The following is an 18,048-nucleotide window of genomic DNA, read 5'->3' on the forward strand; positions in this document are numbered from 1 at the left end:
TCACCTTTAATATCAGCCATATAATCACCCAAGCGTCTAATCATATAAGCATTTTCTTTTAATTGTCTACCAAAATAAGCATTGAAGTCGTCTTGCTTATACATAAAGTTATCAAACTCATCCAAGCACTGACTAGCAATTTTAGTAGGAGGGACTTCAGCTTTATCATATCTATAGAGAGAATTTACCTTTACTACCTGTGTCGGGATATCAGGATCAGGAGGTTCTTCAGTAAATAAATAATTGAGATCATATGTTTCTTCAACAGGCGGTGAATTAAGACCATGTATTTCTTCAATAGGAGGTAAATTCTTAACGTCTTCAGCTTTAATACCTTTTTCTTTCATAGATTTCTTTGCCTCTTGCATATCTTCGGGACTGAGAAATAGAACACCTCTCTTCTTCGGAGTTGGTTTAGGAATAGGCTCAGTAATTGGAGCAGGAGTTGGCTCAGGAGCTGGCTCAGGAGGTGCCCAATTATTTTCATTTGTCAACATATTATTCAATAGAATTTCAGCTTCATCCGGTGTTCTTTCCCTGAAAAGAGAACCAGCACAACTATCCAGGTAATCTCTGGAAGCATCGGTTAGTCCATTATAAAAGATATCAAGTATTTCAGGTTTCTTAAGAGGATGATCAGGCAAAGCATTAAGTAACTTGAGAAGCCTCCCCCAAGCTTGTGGGAGACTCTCTTCTTTAATTTGCACAAAGTTGTATATTTCCCTCAAAGCAGCTTGTTTCTTATGAGCAGGGAAATATTTAGCAGAGAAGTAATAAATCATATCCTGGGGACTACGCACACAACCAGGATCAAGAGAATTAAACCATATCTTAGCATCACCCTTTAATGAGAACGGAAATATTTTGAGTAAATAGAAGTAACGTGATCTCTCATTATTAGTGAACAGGGCAGCTATATCATTTAACTTAGTAAGATGTGCCACAACAGTTTCAGATTCATAGCCATAAAACGGATCAGATTCAACCAAAGTAATTATATCAGGATCAACAGAGAATTCATAATCTTTATCAGGAACACATATAGGTGAAGTAGCAAAAGCAGGGTCGGGTTTCATTTTATCTCTAAGTGATTCTTTGTTCCATTTAATTAATAACCTCTTAAGCTCATATCTATCTCTGCAAGCTAAAATAGCTAAAGAAGCATCCCTATCAAAAAGATAACCTTAGGAATAACAGGCATATTTTCATCATCACTATCATCATCGTATTCAGATTCAATAATTTCTCTTTTCTCTAGCCCTAGCAATTTGTTCATCAAGAAATTCACTAAGGGGCACAGTAGTATCAGGCATAGAAGCAGTTTCATCATAAGTATCATGCATAGCAGAAGTGGCATCATCAATAACATGCGACATATCAGAACGAATAGCAGAAGCAGGTGTAGGTGTCGCAAACTTACTCATAACAGAAGGTGAATCAAGTGCAGAGCTAGATGGCAGTTCCTTACCTCCCCTCGTAGTTGAGGGATAGATCTTGGTTTTTGGATCTCTCAAGTTCTTCATAGTGTCCAGCAGATATAAATCCCAAGTGACTCAAAGAATAGAGCTATGCTCCCCGGCAACGGCGCCAGAAATTAGTCTTGATAACCCACAAGTATAGGGGATCGCAACAGCTTTCGAGGGTAGAGTATTCAACCCAAATTTATTGATTCGACACAAGGGGAGCCAAAGAATATTCTCAAGTATTAGCAGCTGAGTTGTCAATTCAACCACACCTGGAAACTTAGTATCTGCAGCAAAGTGTTTAGTAGCAAAGTAATATGATAGTGGTGGTAGCGGCAACAAAAGTAAAGACAGCAAAAGTAATGTTTTTGGTATTTTGTAGTGATTGTAACAGTAGCAGCGGGAAAGTAAATAAGCGTAAACCAGTATATGGAAAACTCGTAGGCACCGGATCAGTGATGGATAATTATGCCGGATGCGGTTCATCATGTAACAGTCATAACATAGGGTGACACAGAACTAGCTCCAGTTCGTCAATGTAATGTAGGCATGTATTCCGTATATAGTCATACGTGCTTATGGAAAAGAACTTGCATGACATCTTTTGTCCTACCCTCCCGTGGCAGCGGGGTCCTATTGGAAACTAAGGGATATTAAGGCCTCCTTTTAATAGAGAACCGGAACAAAGCATTAGCACATAGTGAATACATGAACTCCTCAAACTATGGTCATCACCGGGAGTGGTCCCGATTATTGTCACTTCGGGGTTGCCGGATCATAACACATAGTAGGTGACTATAGACTTGCAAGATAGGATCTAGAACTCACATATATTCATGAAAACATAATAGGTTCAGATCTGAAATCATGGCACTCGGGCCCTAGTGACAAGCATTAAGCATAGCAAAGTCATAGCAACATCAATCTCAGAACATAATGGATACTAGGGATCAAACCCTAACAAAACTAACTCGATTACATGATAAATCTCATCCAACCCATCACCGTCCAGCAAGCCTACGATGCAATTACTCACGCACGGCGGTGAGCATCATGAAATTGGTGATGGAGGATGGTTGATGATGACGACGGCGACGAATCCCCCTCTCCGGAGCCCCGAACGGACTCCAGATCAGCCCTCCCGAGAGGTTTTAGGGCTTGGCGGCGGCTCCGTATCGTAAAACGCGATGATTTCTTCTCTCTGATTTTTTCTCTCCGAAAGCAAATATATAGAGTTGGAGTTGGCGTTGGAGGGTCAACAGGGGGCCCACGAGGTAGAGGGGCACGCCCTAGGGGGGGCGCCCCCCACCCTCGGGGAAAGGGTGTGGGCCCCCTGGTCTTCATATTTGGCGAGGATTTTTTATTGTTTTTTCTAAGACCTCCCGTGGAGTTTCAGGTCATTCCGAGAATATTTGTTTTCTGCACATAAAACATCATCATGGTAATTCTGCTGAAAACAGCGTCAGTCCGGGTTAGTTCCATTCAAATCATACAAGATAGAGTCCAAAACAAGGGCAAAAGTGTTTGGAAAAGTAGATACGACGGAGACGTATCAACTCCCCCAAGCTTAAACACTTGCTTGTCCTCAAGCAATTCAGTTGACAAACTGAAAGAAAGAAAGAAAAACTTTTACAAACTCTGTTTGCTCTTGTTGTTGTAACTATGTCAAGCCAGCATTCAAGTTTTCAGCATAAATCATAACTAACCACATTTGAAATAATTCTCAGGTCTCATCATTACTCATATCAATAGCATAATCAACTAGCAAGTAATAATAATAAATCTCGGATGACAACACTTTCTCAAAACAATCATAATATGATATAACAAGATGGTATCTCGCTAGCCCTTTCTGAGACCGCAAAACATAAATGCAGAGCACCTTTAAAGATCAAGGACTGACTAGACATTGTAATTCATGGTAAAAGAGATCCAATCATAGTCATACCCAACATAAATTAATAGTGATGAATGCAAATGACGGCCGTGCTCTCCAGCTAGTGCTTTTTAATAAGAGGGTGATGACTCAGCATAAAAGTAAATGGATAGGCCCTTCGCAGAGGGAAGCAGGGATTTGTAGAGGTTCCAGAGCTCGGTTTTGAAATAGAGATAAATTGTATTTTGAGCGGTATACTTTCATTGTCAACGTAAAAACTAAGAGATGGTGATATCTTCCATGCTAAACACATTATAGGCGGTTCCCAAACAGAATGGTAAAGTTTATACTCCCCCTCCACCAACAAGCATCAATCCATGGCTTGCTCGAAACAACGAGTGCCTCCAACATACATCAGGTCCCAGGGGGAGTTTTGTTTGCAATTAATTTTGATTTAGTTTGCATAAAGCATGGGACTGGGCATCCCGGTGACCAGCCATTTTCTCGTGAGTGAGGTGCGGAGTCCACTCCTCTTGAGAATAACCCCCCTAACACGGAAGATAAGGACAGCCTTTCTTGATACATGAGCTATTCAAGCATACAAAACAGAATGTTTATTTGAAGGTTTAGAGTTTGGCACATACAAATTTGCTTGGAACGGCAGGTAGATACCGCATATAGGAAGGTATGGTGGACTCATCTGGAATAACTTTGGGGTATAAGGGATTGGATGGACAAGCAGTATTCCCGCTTAGTACAGGTGAAGGCTAGCAAAAGACTGGGAAGCGACCAACTAGAGAGCGACAACAGCCATGTACATGCATTAAAATTAATAAACATTGGATGCAAGCATGAGTAGGATATAATCCACCATGAACATAAATATCATGAAGGCTATGTTGATTTTGTTTCAACTACATGCGTGAACATGTGCCAAGTCAAGTCACTTAAATCATTCAAAGGAGGATACCACCCCATCATACCACGTCATAATCATCTCAATAGCATGTTGGCATACAAGGTAAATCATTATAACTCATAGCTAATCAAGCATGGCACAAGCAACTATGATCTCTAATTGTCATTGCAAACATGTTTCTTCATAATAAGCTGAATCAAGAATGACGGACTCATCATATTTACAAAAACAAAAGAGGTCGAGTTCATACCAGCTTTTCTCATCTCACTCAGTCCATCATATATCATCATAATTGCCTTTCACTTGCACAACCGAACGGTGTGAATAATAATAAGATTGCACGTGCATTGGACTAAGCTGGAATCTGCGAGCATTCAATAAATAGGAGAAGACAAGGCAATATGGGCTCTTGGTTAAATCAATCAATAATGCATATAAGAGTCACTTCAACAATTTAACTATGGTCTTCTCCCACTGACCCCCAAGAAAGGAAAAGAAATAAAACTATTTACACGGGAAAGCTCCCAACAAGCGAAAGAAGAACGGGAAATATTTTTGGGTTTTCTTCGGGGTTGCCGGATCATAACACATAATAGGTGACTATAGACTTGCAAGATAGGATCTAGAACTCTCATATATTGATGAAAACATAATAGGTTCAGATCTGAAATCATGGCACTCGGGCCCTAGTGACAAGCATTAAGCATAGCAAAGTCATAGCAACATCAATCTCAGAACATAATGGATACTAGGGATCAAATCCTAACAAAACTAACTCGATTACATGATAAATCTCATCCAACCCATCACCGTCCAGCAAGCCTATGATGCAATTACTCACGCACAGCGGTGAGCATCATGAAATTGGTGATGGAGGATGGTTGATGATGACAATGGCGACGAATCCCCCTCTCCGGAGCCCCGAACGGACTCCAGATCAGCCCTCCCGAGAGGTTTTAGGGCTTGGCGGCGGCTCCGTATCATAAAACGTGATGATTTATTCTCCCTAATTTTTTCTCTCCGAAAGCAAATATATAGAGTTGGAGTTGGCGTTGGAGGGTCAACAGGGGGCCCACGAGGTAGAGGGGGCACGCCCTAGGGGGGCGCCCCCCACCCTCGGGGAAAGGGTGTGGGCCCCCTGGTCTTCATATTTGGCGAGGATTTTTTATTGTTTTTTCTAAGACCTCCCGTGGAGTTTCAGGTCATTCCGAGAATATTTGTTTTCTGCACATAAAACATCATTATGGTAATTCTGTTGAAAACAGTGTCAGTCCGGGTTAGTTCCATTCAAATCATACAAGATAGAGTCCAAAACAAGGGCAAGAGTGTTTGGAAAAGTAGATACGATGGAGACGTATCAGTATTCATCACTATAGTTGTCAACAAGTAACTCATCATCACCTAACAAGTCATCTTCATCACTATTGAAATCAACATACTCGGGGTGTGATACCTTTGGACCTGTGGCCATGAAGCATCTTCCAATTCCTTCATTTGGTGAATCAAATATGTCGTAGGAGTTGGTTGACACAAGTGCTAATCCGGCAACACCTTCATCTTGAGTATATTTGGAGTCGGAGTGATAGCTTCTCTCGGAGTCATTGTCGGAGTCGGAGCCGGATACCCATTCACCAACATGAGCTTGATGTCTTCATTTTGTGTAGCTCCTTGATGACTTGTCCTTCCTTTCCGAATCCTTGCTTCTCCGAGGGTGTCTTCGTTCATATCGATCATCCCTACTCCTTCTCTCCCTTGATGGTGGTTCTTCTCTTCTACTTCTTCTTTTGGGAGAATCTTTTCTTCTCTTGTGGGGAGCCGTACACTCATTGGAGTAGTGTCCGGGTCTTCCACAATTGTAGCAGTTTCGCTCTCGACTAGAAGATCTTTTGTCATTGTAGGACCTTGACTTGGAACTTCTTTCCTTGCTTCTACTCTTGTAGAACTTGTTGAAGTTCTTCACCATTAGGCTCAATTCTTCATTGAAGGTTTGTTTCTCACTTGATGATGTGGGAGCTTCACATGAGGCTTTGTAAGCACCACTTGACTTGTTATGGAGCTCCTCCTTATCCTTGAGTGACATCTCATGAGCAACAATTCTTCCAATGACTTCTGTTGGCTTGAGATCTTTGTAATTTGGCATCATTTGGATCAATGTGCATACGGTATCCTATTTTCCATCCAAGGCTCTTAGGATTTTCTTGATGATGAATTTGTCGGTCATCTCTTCACTTCCTAAGCCGGCAATCTCATTTGTGATAAGAGCAAGCCTAGAGTACATTTCAGCGACACCTTCACCATCCTTCATTTTGAACTTGTCAAGTTGACTTTGAAGCACATCCAACTTGGATTCCTTGACGGAGTCGGTACCTTCATGCATATCAATCAAAGTATCCCAAATTTCCTTTTCATTCTCAAGACGGCTGATTTTGTTGAATTCTTCGGGGCACAATCCGTTGAAGAGGATATCACAAGCTTGAGCATTGTATTGTAGCATCTTCAACTCATCCGCAGTAGCTTCACGATTCGGTTCTCTCCCATCAAAGAATTCACCTTGCAAGCCAACACACACAATAGCCCAAACGGCGGGGTTATGTCCAAGAATATGCATTTTCATCCTATGCTTCCAACTAGCAAAATTTGTACCATCAAAGTAAGGACCTCTATGATGATAATTTCCCTCGCTAGACGCAATACTCTCCTAGGTTGTGAAACCAAGGCTATGACCACCAAAAGCTATGGAAATCAAAGCAAATGGAGACCAAAGATCGGATACCACTTATAGGATCGAAAGTATGTCTAGAGGGGGGTGATTAGACTACTTGACAAAATAAAAATCTATCCTTTTTCCAAAATTTTAGTCTTTAGCAGATTTTAGCTAACTTAGCACAAGTCAAGCAATCTTAACACAATTCAAGCAAGCACGTTGATGGAGACTTCAACCCATGGAGGGTAACGGTTGTGCGAGTCCACGGAGGGCTCCACCCACGAAGGGTCCACGAAGAAGCAACCTTGTCTATTCCATCACGGCCATCGCCCACGAAGGACTTGCCTCACTAGCGGTAGATCTTCACGAAGTAGGCGATCTCCTTGCCCTTACAAACTCCTTGGTTCAACTCCACAATCTTTGTCGGAGGCTCCCAAGTGACACCTAGCCAATCTAGGAGACACCACTCTCCAAGAAGTAACAAATGGTGTGTTGATGATGAACTCCTTGCTCTTGTGCTTCAAATGATAGTCTCCCCAACACTCAACTCTCTCTCATAGGATATGGATTTGCTGGAAAGATGATTTGAGTGGAAAGCAACTTGGGAAGGCTAGAGATCAAGATTCATATGGTAGGAATGGAATATCTTGGCCTCAACACATGAGTAGGTGGTTCTCTCTCAGAAAATATAGGTTGGAAGTGTAGGTATGTTTTGATGGCTCTCTCCACGAATGAAGAGTGGGTGGAGGGGTATATATAGCCTCCACACAAAAACTAACCGTTACACATAATTTACCAATCTCGGTGAGACCAAAGTGAAAGACTCGGTCAGACCGATTTAGCAAACCTAGTGGCCATTAGGGTTTTCGGTGGGACTGGGATGCAACTCGGTAGGACCGATATGGTTAGGGTTAGGGCATAACGTAATCTCAGTGTGACCGATTACACAATCTCGGTGTGACCGATTACACAAACTCGGTGGGACCGATTTTGGTAATAAGCTAACCAGAGAGTTGGTCAGGTAAACTTGGTGGGACCAATCGCTCATTTCGGTGGGACCGAAATGTTACGAAAAAGAAATAGAGAGTTTACATTGCAATCTCGGTGGGACCGATCGCTCATCTCGGTAGGACCGAAACGTTACGAAGGGAAACAGAGAGATTACAACCCCATCTCGGTGTGACCGAAATCCCTATCGGTGAGACCGATTTGCCTAGGGTTTGTGGCAGTGGCTATGACATTTGAAACTCGGTGGCGCCGGATAGAAAGAATCGGTAGGGCCGAGTTTGACTTTTGGTTTAGGTCATATGTGGATGTGGGAAGGTAGTTGAGGGTTTTGGAGCATATCACTAAGCACTATGAAGCAAGAACCTCATTAAACAACACCTGATCCCTCCTTGATAGTATTGGCTTTTCCTATAGACTCAATGTGATCTTGGATCACTAAAATATAAAATGTAGAGTCTTGAGCTTTGAGCTTGAGCCAATCTTTTTGTCCTTAATATTTTGAGGGGTCCACATTCCTCATCCATGCCATGCCATTCATTGAGCTTTTCCTGAAATATTAATCTTGGAATAGCATTAGCTCAATGAGCTATATGTTGTTAGGAATTACCAAAACCACCTAGGGATAGTTGCACTTTCACAAGGTATGAGTTGAAGGGTTACTATCATTAGAAGGTGGGCACAGGTAGCTAATCCACTCTTCCTCCTTTTGTTCTTCGCTCTCATCTTCATCTTTTTCATCTAATGAGCTCATAGTTTCAGCGATTTCTTCTTTCATAGATTCCTGCAGAATATTAGTCTCTTCTTGGACAATGAAGGCATTCCCAATAAAATCATTAATATGGGCATTGTATTCATAATGCTCAAGTATAGTAAAATTTTGAGATATGTAAAGAGCATCATCATAATCTTCATACTCTTTAAACAAAGATTCAATTTCAGAAGTACCCTTCAAAGCAACAAATTCTTCTATTTGTTCCACATCATAATAATCATATACACCATTAGCATAAGAAGCCAAGCTTTCATTGTCATTAAATTCACATTGAAAGGGGAGGCGTGGAGCCTCCATCTTAGAGCAACACCGACAATCATATCTTAAGCATAAATTCCAAGCATACCAATGCAACATTTTAATTTGATCCCATAAGAGTTTCCCTTTTTTAGACAAGCGATAATCCCTAAAGTATTCCCAGTGATCCAAAGTATCTCCCATTATGAAGTTGAATGGAAATTTATCAGGATTATCGGAGTAGTATTTAATGTTTTCCACATAACGAGCACCGAGGGTTTTAGGAGGTTCCCCATCTCTATGAGTAGCAAGTATAACTAATTTTTTTTTATATTTCGTGTTCCATATCCATAACTAAAGATAGAGAATAACTTAGAACAGAAAATAAAATCTACTGAGTGATAGAAAATAAAATCTACTTAGTGATAAAGCAAACAGGCACACACGAGAATATTCACCCCACGTAGTTGCTCCCCGGCAACAGCACTAGAAAAAGGTCTTGATAACCGAGAAGTATAGGGGATCAATTGTAATAAATAAGAGTCTCGAACCCAACGAGGAGCTAAAGGTAGAATTTATATTCCCTCAAGTTCTATTGACCACCGATTCAACTATACACACACCTAACGTTCGCTTTACCTAGAAGAAGAATAAAACTAGAAGTACTTTGTAGGTGTAAAGTGATATGTTTGCAAGATAATAAAGAACGTAAAAACAAAAGTTAGGTGCTATTTTACTAAAAGTACTTTTAGGTTATTATAGCGAGTGTGGAAAAGTGGTGGTAGGATTTGCGAAATTGTCCCCAAGCAATTGGCTAAGTTACTCGACCGATAGCAAGTTTTTATGTAGGAAAGGCCACTGCTAGCATGTCATTCCTTACTTGGAATTCTATGCACTTATTGGAACTATTAGCAAGCATCCGCAACTACTAACGTTCATTAAGGTAAAACTCGACCATAGCATTAAGATATATTGGTCCCCCTTCAATCCCGTATGAATCAATTTCTATGGTAAGAAGAAGTTTCCGTCACTCTTGCCCTCCAATGCATAGTCCTATCAACATACAACTAACCCTATGGTGTGATCCACACGCGCGCTCATATGATGGGCATCAAAGGACAACAATATAACCACACGCAAATTAAACCAATCATAGCAATTCACCAACTACCCCAAAGGACAACAAAAATCTACTCGAACATCATAGGATGGCAACACATCATTGGATAATGATATGAAGCATAAAGCACCATGTTCAAGTAGAGGGTACAACGGGTTGCGGGAGAGTGGACCGCTGAATATAGATGCGGGAAGGTGATGGAGGTGTTGATGAAGATGACAGAGTTGTTGGTGTAGATCACCATCACACGATGATAGCCCTGGCAGCGTTCTGGCGCCACCGAGAGAGAGGGGGAAAGAGTCCCCTCCTTCTTCTTCCTAGGCCTCCCCCTAGATGGGAGAAGGATTCCCTTGTGGTCCTTGGTCTCCATGCTCCCGGAGGGCAGGAGCCCCTCCGAGATTGGATCTCTCTCTTTGTTCTCTTCTATTTCGCATTCCTGTTTTCTGGCCGAAAATTGTTTCTTCAATTTCCGGAGATCTGTAACTTCGATTGGGATGAAATTTTAACACGATTTTTATCCGAATATTAATTTTCTTGCAGCCAAAGAAGGGCACCAACCCGCCTTACAAGGGTGCCACAAGCCTGCCAGGCGCGCCCTAGGTAGGGGGGTGCGCCCCTTGGGCTTGTGGGTCCCTCGAGCATCGTCTCGCGTTGATTTTTTTTCTCCAAAAATCACATATATTTCAAAATAAATCTCCGTAAATTTTTATTGCATTTGGACTTCGTTTGATATGGATATTTTGCGAAACAAAAAACAAGCAACAAACAGGAACTGACACTCACACTCAATCAATATGTTAGTCCCAGAAATAATATAAAATATTACCAAAAGTATGTGAAAATTGTAGAATATTGACATGAAACAATCAAAAATTATAGGTATGATAAAGCTGTATCAGTCAGCATGGCGTAGAAGTGCTCAGGAGCACAATGCCTGCATAGAAACTCTTGGATCTACCATTGGTCAGCCCGTGGCGAGAACCCTTGTAAAGACAACACCACATCTTTCGGCTCCACGACAAGCAGCTCGTGGACATATAACGCATGTGCTTTATCCGGCTGTTGAACCTCGCCTTGGCCTTTGCTTTATTGCGAAAAGATCTACCACTGAACCGATAGAATTTTGTTTTTGTAGGTAAAGTGATGACAATTCCAAATATATGAAGCGAATGTGATGGTTTTTCGCAATTCACTCGAAGATTTTCATTTGATTCAATCCATACAACATATTGTGCTATGGTAGATTAAGGGCATTTATATTTATCTGGTAATAGGCCAGTGCATAATAGCAGTACACATGCGAGTCGCCAGATTACCATGTACAATACATACGCTAGTCGCCAGATTACCATGTCTTCTCCAAATCACAAAGCAATAACACACATTACAGCCTGAGCGGTTCAACTGCCCATTCCATGAGCTCCTCATGCTGCACTATCGTGGACCTTCTTCATTAGGTGAGCCAAAGTTATAACCACACGTATATAAACTTCAAATTACACAGGAAGAAAAAGGAGATAGAGAATTAGTGAGATGCAAGGGACATAACAGAAGGGGCATGATATGCATCGGTCGGCAGATCTTTTTAAAAGAATTGCCACCTCGCGAGCCATCTGATTCGATGATGTGAGCTGCCGTATCATTTTTCTTCTTTACTTTTTCTGTAACAAGACCCTTGTTACAAAACCTGTTATTCTTGAATTTTCCACAACAAGACCCTTGTTGCAAACCTCCACTTCTCTAATTTTCTACAATAAGACCCATGTTGCAAAACTTTTTCTTCTCTAATTTTCTGCAACAGGACCCTTATTACAAAAATCGCAACAATATCTCCCATTGCGTCTAATTTTCTGCAACAAGAGGCATATTGCAAAAAGTGCAACAGCATCTCCAGCCGCGTTGAAAGATGATGTCCTAGCAGCACCGCCGTTGTTTTCGCCATCGTTTGCTACTCCGTTGTTCTTTCAAAAACTCATCTGAGCAACAACATCCCTTGTCCATGGCCTGCCGTCTCTTCTCTTCCTTCGCCGCGTCGCCATTGCAACATGGCACTTGTTACAAGACGGGAGATATCGGCGGTTGTCTGCAGTACCCCGACGAGTGGCCTTGTAGCGTTCGACGCCAGCACCCAGCGGTCGCTCCAGCCTTGGAGCACCAGATGGTTCAGCCTACATCTCATAGAGATTCGTTCTGTAGTGGAGGAGGTGTAACGTTAGTGGTGAGGGGCCTAGGCTATGTTCAGACTCTGAGGCAAGCCTGATGACCTTGTTCTCCGGAGGTTGGGTACACCTGGTGTATGGCAACGTCAATCATGTCGTCCAGAAGTTTCACGCACTGTAGAATAATTAGGCTTCATCTCTTTCTTAGTGATTTGATCAAGATCACAAACATATGGGTGGACATTGGTGGCTGAAAAATATTTTCATGAATAACCTTTCGATGAGTCATCCAAATTGCCCAAAGTGTGACACATGCCTGCTGAAATCCACATGCGACAACGAGCCCATCAATGTGAACAACCAATGCTCGGCATTCCCTTTCTCCGTTTCGATCATATGCTACACCACTTCATCTTTTGAGAGGGCCCAGACACATTTGGACATAGAACAATCAATCAATGTGTGACACCAAGAATCCTGGTTCGCGTTCCTTTTTAGTTTGAATCAACATGTTATATCCAGAACGCACCGAAAAATGCCCTTTCTTATCATGTGCCCATGAGCAAATTAAAAATTGCATGTTGCATGTACACAATGAAATGCCCAAGATCAACTCTGCATCCATTAGAATAAAAGTTTGACGCACCAAATCCTCGTTCCAAGTAGTTGGCCCATAAAAGAAATGCACACCCGAATCGCCTTATGGGCCGGTTCTGCCAGTTTTGACCCACCATACGGACAATATATGTGCATCGATTGAGGGCCATGCTCACATCTTTCTGTCTTTTTTCCATTGATTTTTCGGAAGGTTTTGGAACATATTTACATTTTCAAACCATAAGCCCGAAGAAAATTCCGAAGCATTGTTTAAATCTAGAAATAATTTTAAAATTCATGAATATTTTTTGATTTCGGAAACATTTTGAAAATTAGCAAAAAATAAATAAATTAATGAACATTTTTGTAATTTGTGAAATTTTTCAAAATTTAGAAATATTTTTAATTCATGAACGACTTTAAAATGAATGAAAACCTTTTTGAATTTGTGTTTTTCTAATTCAAGAATATTTAAAAAAATGCGAAGTCTTTTTTAATTCATGAACATTTTTTATAATTTGGATAATGGGCAATGAAGGAATAAGTGTTGAATTGGTTCCTCATTGTCACAAAACCTACACTTAGTGCATCATTGCCAATCCCCTTTTTAGATTACCATTTTATCATGATTTTTTTGATCTAAATACCGAATGAAGATTTTATTTTCAACAAGACTTTCATTTTCAACATGTATTTGCGATGGAAAGGCCGCCTATCATTGATGAGGTCCAGTTACATGGATTTGAGCATAGGAAGTTGATTAAGTCTCCTTTGGACATTTGTTTTTGTCGCATGCTCTCGTCTTCTTTATTGTGCAGGACTTCGAAAGCCGGGACAGTTAGATGATCTAAAGGGAGTTGTTGAGATTCCTAGAAGCCATCTGGACCTGGAGCAGTATTTGGTTTCATGCTTTTCGCCACCTTGTCTATCTCTTCACTCATGAAGTTAATACAAGTGAGGAATGATTTCTGTCATTCATATAATTCAGAGGAAGAAGGTCGGTTGAGTGCTTTCCGCGTAAGACTATTGAGTTTCCAGTTGATTGCCCATATTTTCCACGATAGGATTTGTCCACTTGATTGAATTCATGTCATTGAAGCAATGAACTTGCTAGCTAGCGTGCCAAAAAGGTTGCTGACTTAGGGTACACAGAGTAGTGGCGAGAAAACGCTTGCGCCTCATCCATTTCGCTTGATTCAGACCTTGTGGTTGTAGTCACAGGGTACAAAAGATAACCCCACAACCTAGAGCCCATGCAGCTAAGATGATGCGTTTTTGTTAGGGATCCATTGGAGGGACAACGTATTGTCCTAGCATGGATATTGACAGGAATTAGTTGAGACTTTAGCATGGACTCATGAACAGACACCTCTAGCTAGCTTAATTTGTTTAAGAGACCGGCATGTAGGAGGTTTTGTTATGCAATTAAGATTATTTGGATTAGCTCCCCTTTCTCTAAGTTATATGTTCACTTATGCAGTTTTGACTGAAGCTGAAGGAACTACTTTCTACTTTTTAAATAATAGAAGAAAATCAACGATTGGAGTGAAAGGAGCCAGAGTCAAATATATCCCTTAATGATATCATCCATGTAAATGAGTTGTACCATACCATACCCGATTTATTGTGCATTGACATCAACGTATCTGCAACCGATAGAATTAACTACATGTTATGTAGCTTCTACTCGGTTTTGGTACCACACTCGTGGTGCTTGCTGAAGGCCATTCAAAGATGTTTGTGACCTGCACATCTACTGGTAAAGTATAGACAAACATCAAAATGAGCATTTTCATCAACAAATAAGGTCTTAGTACACCATAGATGTGATTATTATAAATAAAAACGATGATTATAGGATACATGTACCCCAATATAAACAATTATTTAAAAATATAATTTTGGGGGGGGGGGGAGGGAGGTTATAGCCTCACAACACTGCACCCTTGCCTATATTTCAACTGGAGATCCAAGCACCCTTTTGTCAGATTCTAGCATGTCCAAGTCCCTTACTGTACATGCGGGTCGGCCCTGGCCTTTTGTCATTGTGTTGGCGATCTTGGCCGATCGTCAGCAACATCGTTTTAATGGAAATGCCGATTGCCGTTGTGGTCGAAGTGCAGTGGTGGACTTCTTCTCTTCGTGTTGAGGGTTTCGTAGCCCCGACGAGGGTGCGGCGAGTTGGGATGTAGATCCGGTTGCCCGATTGTGGATGAGAACCTAGATGACTCCAAGCGATGTCGCATCAGTCCGCCTTGTTGTTTGTCTGGGGTTGTGGTTGTTCGCCGACGCCGTTGTATCATGTCGTTTTTATTTTCCCTCTTTGTTGTGTGTGTGTTTGTAGTGGTGTTGTATGGTTATCCGTAAGGGTTTCATTAATTTAATGTGGGACGATGGCTTTTTTTCTTCTAAAAAAGTCGTGGTCAAAGCTTGTCACAAATTCTGAGAGGAGGTTTCATACGATGGAGCCTCTTTTCCCTTTACACCCTTGCAAACACACATTTTTTAGATACTTCCACTGCACATGCACGCACACGGGGATGGTTTTTGAATGTATAAGAAACTTCAAAAGAAAAATCGAGCAAAATAAGAAACTTCAAATGGACTCATATTTTTTTGGAGGGTTAATGGACTCGGATGGATAAACTCCGCAGAACGAGCCCAGCGCATGCGGCCCAACAGCCCACGGAGGAACCCTAGCCTCCATCCGACTTATATACCCCCTCCTCCTCCCCGCAATCCATCTCTTCTCCTCCTCCCCGCCGCCGCCGCCGTCTCCTCCTACTCTTCGCCGCTCCCGCTCCCGCCGCCGCGCCACCGCCGTCAGCCATGGTACGTGCGCCATCCCGGCCGCCGCACGTCGCCACACCGGACGCGCGCTGACACCCGCTCGTGTCTCCTCGCAGGCACCCAAGAAGGAGAAGGCCCCGGCGGCGTCGTCCAAGCCGGCCAAGTCCGGCGGCGGCAAGCAGAAGAAGAAGAAGTGGAGCAAGGGCAAGCAAAAGGAGAAGGTGAACAACGCGGTGCTGTTCGACCAGGCCACCTACGACAAGCTGCTCACCGAGGTGCCCAAGTACAAGCAGATCACGCCCTCCGTCCTCTCCGAGCGCCTCAGGGTAACGCCCGCTCGCCATCCTCCCTCCTTCTTGCTTGCTTTCTTCCCGTGAGAATTGAGATCCCGGGATGGTATGATATGTATGTGTGTGATGCGCCATGGCTCCTGGTGAAGTTCTTCCATGTGAATCGTGATTATCTGTTTTGGGGTCAGTCAGTAGTACTCTGAACAAGGGCATGAACATACTACTATATGATTATGTTATGAATTGATTGCGTGTCCTATTGGATGCCGGTTTTGGCTTCTCCATCTGTGCCGATAGTTTTTGTGCAGTGTGATGCTCAGTTTAGTGCATCCTCAGATTTTGCTTGGTGTGCCAATTGCATATTGTCATAGAAATTGCACAATCTGATTTTTACATGTGCAGTATACCCATGTTTACCGTTTATTCATAGATTTAATGGTTGATTCATGGAGGTAATGTGGTTGGTTGATGCTGTTGAATGCTTCAGTAACTTGTCTCCACATTTTGCTATCCACGGCTGTGCCTACATGCCTTATTATTAGATTGCAAGTTTGCAACTGTAGTAGTATCATGCAACGGAACATATGTTGTCGGTCTATGAATTGTTAACATGGATTACAACTATTGATGTGTGCACGGCAAGTGTTTGGCAGTTCCCCGTTTCATGTATGTATGCGCTTCCTATTTGTCATCTCACTCAATTTAATAAACTGAACTCTTCAGGCATGTACATTTATGCACACTACAAACTTGATGATCTCACCCTGCCTGTGGTTATATACCTGCAGATCAATGGGTCTCTGGCTCGCAGGGCTATCAAGGACCTGATGGAGAGGGGACTCATCAGGATGGTGTCAATCCACTCAAGCCAGCAGATCTTCACCAGGGCGACAAACACCTGATTTATCATTATCATGTGTTCCATGTCTGTTTTTAGTCCAGTAGACTGAGGTGTTGCTGTTATATTCAAGTTCACTATGTCCAGGGGGGCACACTGTGCCACCAGTAATGTTGAATTGCTTTTGAGTTTTGGTACACTTTGAGATCGTTTTGTCAGCGCAATGAAATCTACCTTATATATTGCCCTATTTGCTGCTGTCCATGCTCTACGGTTGTTCCTGGGTGCAAGTATTTTGGTGTGGTAATGGTATATGGTTCCAAGGGTATAGAGTTTATCATGTTTGTGTTGAATGATGCTGTGAGGCTAATCTTGAGATAGCGCTGTATGATGTTGAGGCGGAGATAACCTGTAGTTTTTATACACCTGCAGAAGTGGGTTGTTCTTGATAACTGGCTGTCGCACATAACACCAGAACACTACTATACGCCCAATCTTGGCTAGGCTTTGTGCTAAATCATTACGCTGCGTTTGGATGTCTGTATTGGATTTGGTATTGGGCATGCAGCTTTCTATGCTCACTCCAGTGGGGTTCATTGGAGTAGTGCCAGCAAGAAAGTGCTCAAAGGTATCATAGTTCATAGATATTAACAGGATCCTTCTTGCATCAATTGGGTTGAAAATTGATGACCCTTGTAGCATCAATTGGATTGAGAACAAGCGCTGTTCTGTTTAGCTCAACAGGAACGAGCCCTGGTCTGTATCTCTGTTCTTCAGGTTCAGTTGTTCTTTCCTTAGTACTCCCTCGGTAAACTAATATAAGAGTGTTTAGATCACTATTTTAGTAATCTAAACGCTCTTATATTAGTTTACAGAGGGAGTACTATGTTTCCGTCAAAGTCAGCCTACTTATGTTTCGCCTCAATGTAACACTTCCAAGTGTGTTTGACATATAGTTAATGGATAATTGCAACTGTGTGATTTACAACCGGAATGTCATAGGGCTAAACAATCCAGGGCGCCACAAGGTTGAACCTGAACCTATCTATTGTCTTATCAAGTTTGGAACTATTGTGTTGTTAAATTTGGAACTGTCATGTTTACCTTGAAGGTAATTTATGCGCATGTGGTTATGGCTAGAAGCAGTCGACGTGTATATCCATGAAATCTTCGAATAGTAGCACACTCTAGCGCACTAAATATTGTGTAAGCTTTTGATGTCTTTACCTAACAGCTTACCATGTTTTGTTTTGTTTTTCAAATTAGATTATATTG

The 18,048-nt window shown here is 41.9% G+C and overlaps 1 protein-coding gene across 1 annotated transcript; it reads left to right on the forward strand.

Annotated features, from left to right (window-relative positions):
- The first annotated feature begins 15,542 nt into the window (after positions 1-15,542).
- LOC123149415 (40S ribosomal protein S25-2) lies at positions 15,543-17,023 on the forward strand. Its single transcript, XM_044569072.1, has 3 exons — positions 15,543-15,687; positions 15,762-15,971; positions 16,724-17,023. Exons 1-3 carry the CDS (start codon positions 15,685-15,687, stop codon positions 16,835-16,837), a joined length of 327 nt encoding a protein of 108 aa, XP_044425007.1. The 5' UTR covers positions 15,543-15,684; the 3' UTR covers positions 16,838-17,023.
- Positions 17,024-18,048: the final 1,025 nt, after the last annotated feature.

The sequence above is a fragment of the Triticum aestivum genome, chromosome 7A (assembly GCF_018294505.1).
Source record: "Triticum aestivum cultivar Chinese Spring chromosome 7A, IWGSC CS RefSeq v2.1, whole genome shotgun sequence".
In the NCBI taxonomy this organism is placed as follows: domain Eukaryota; kingdom Viridiplantae; phylum Streptophyta; class Magnoliopsida; order Poales; family Poaceae; genus Triticum; species Triticum aestivum.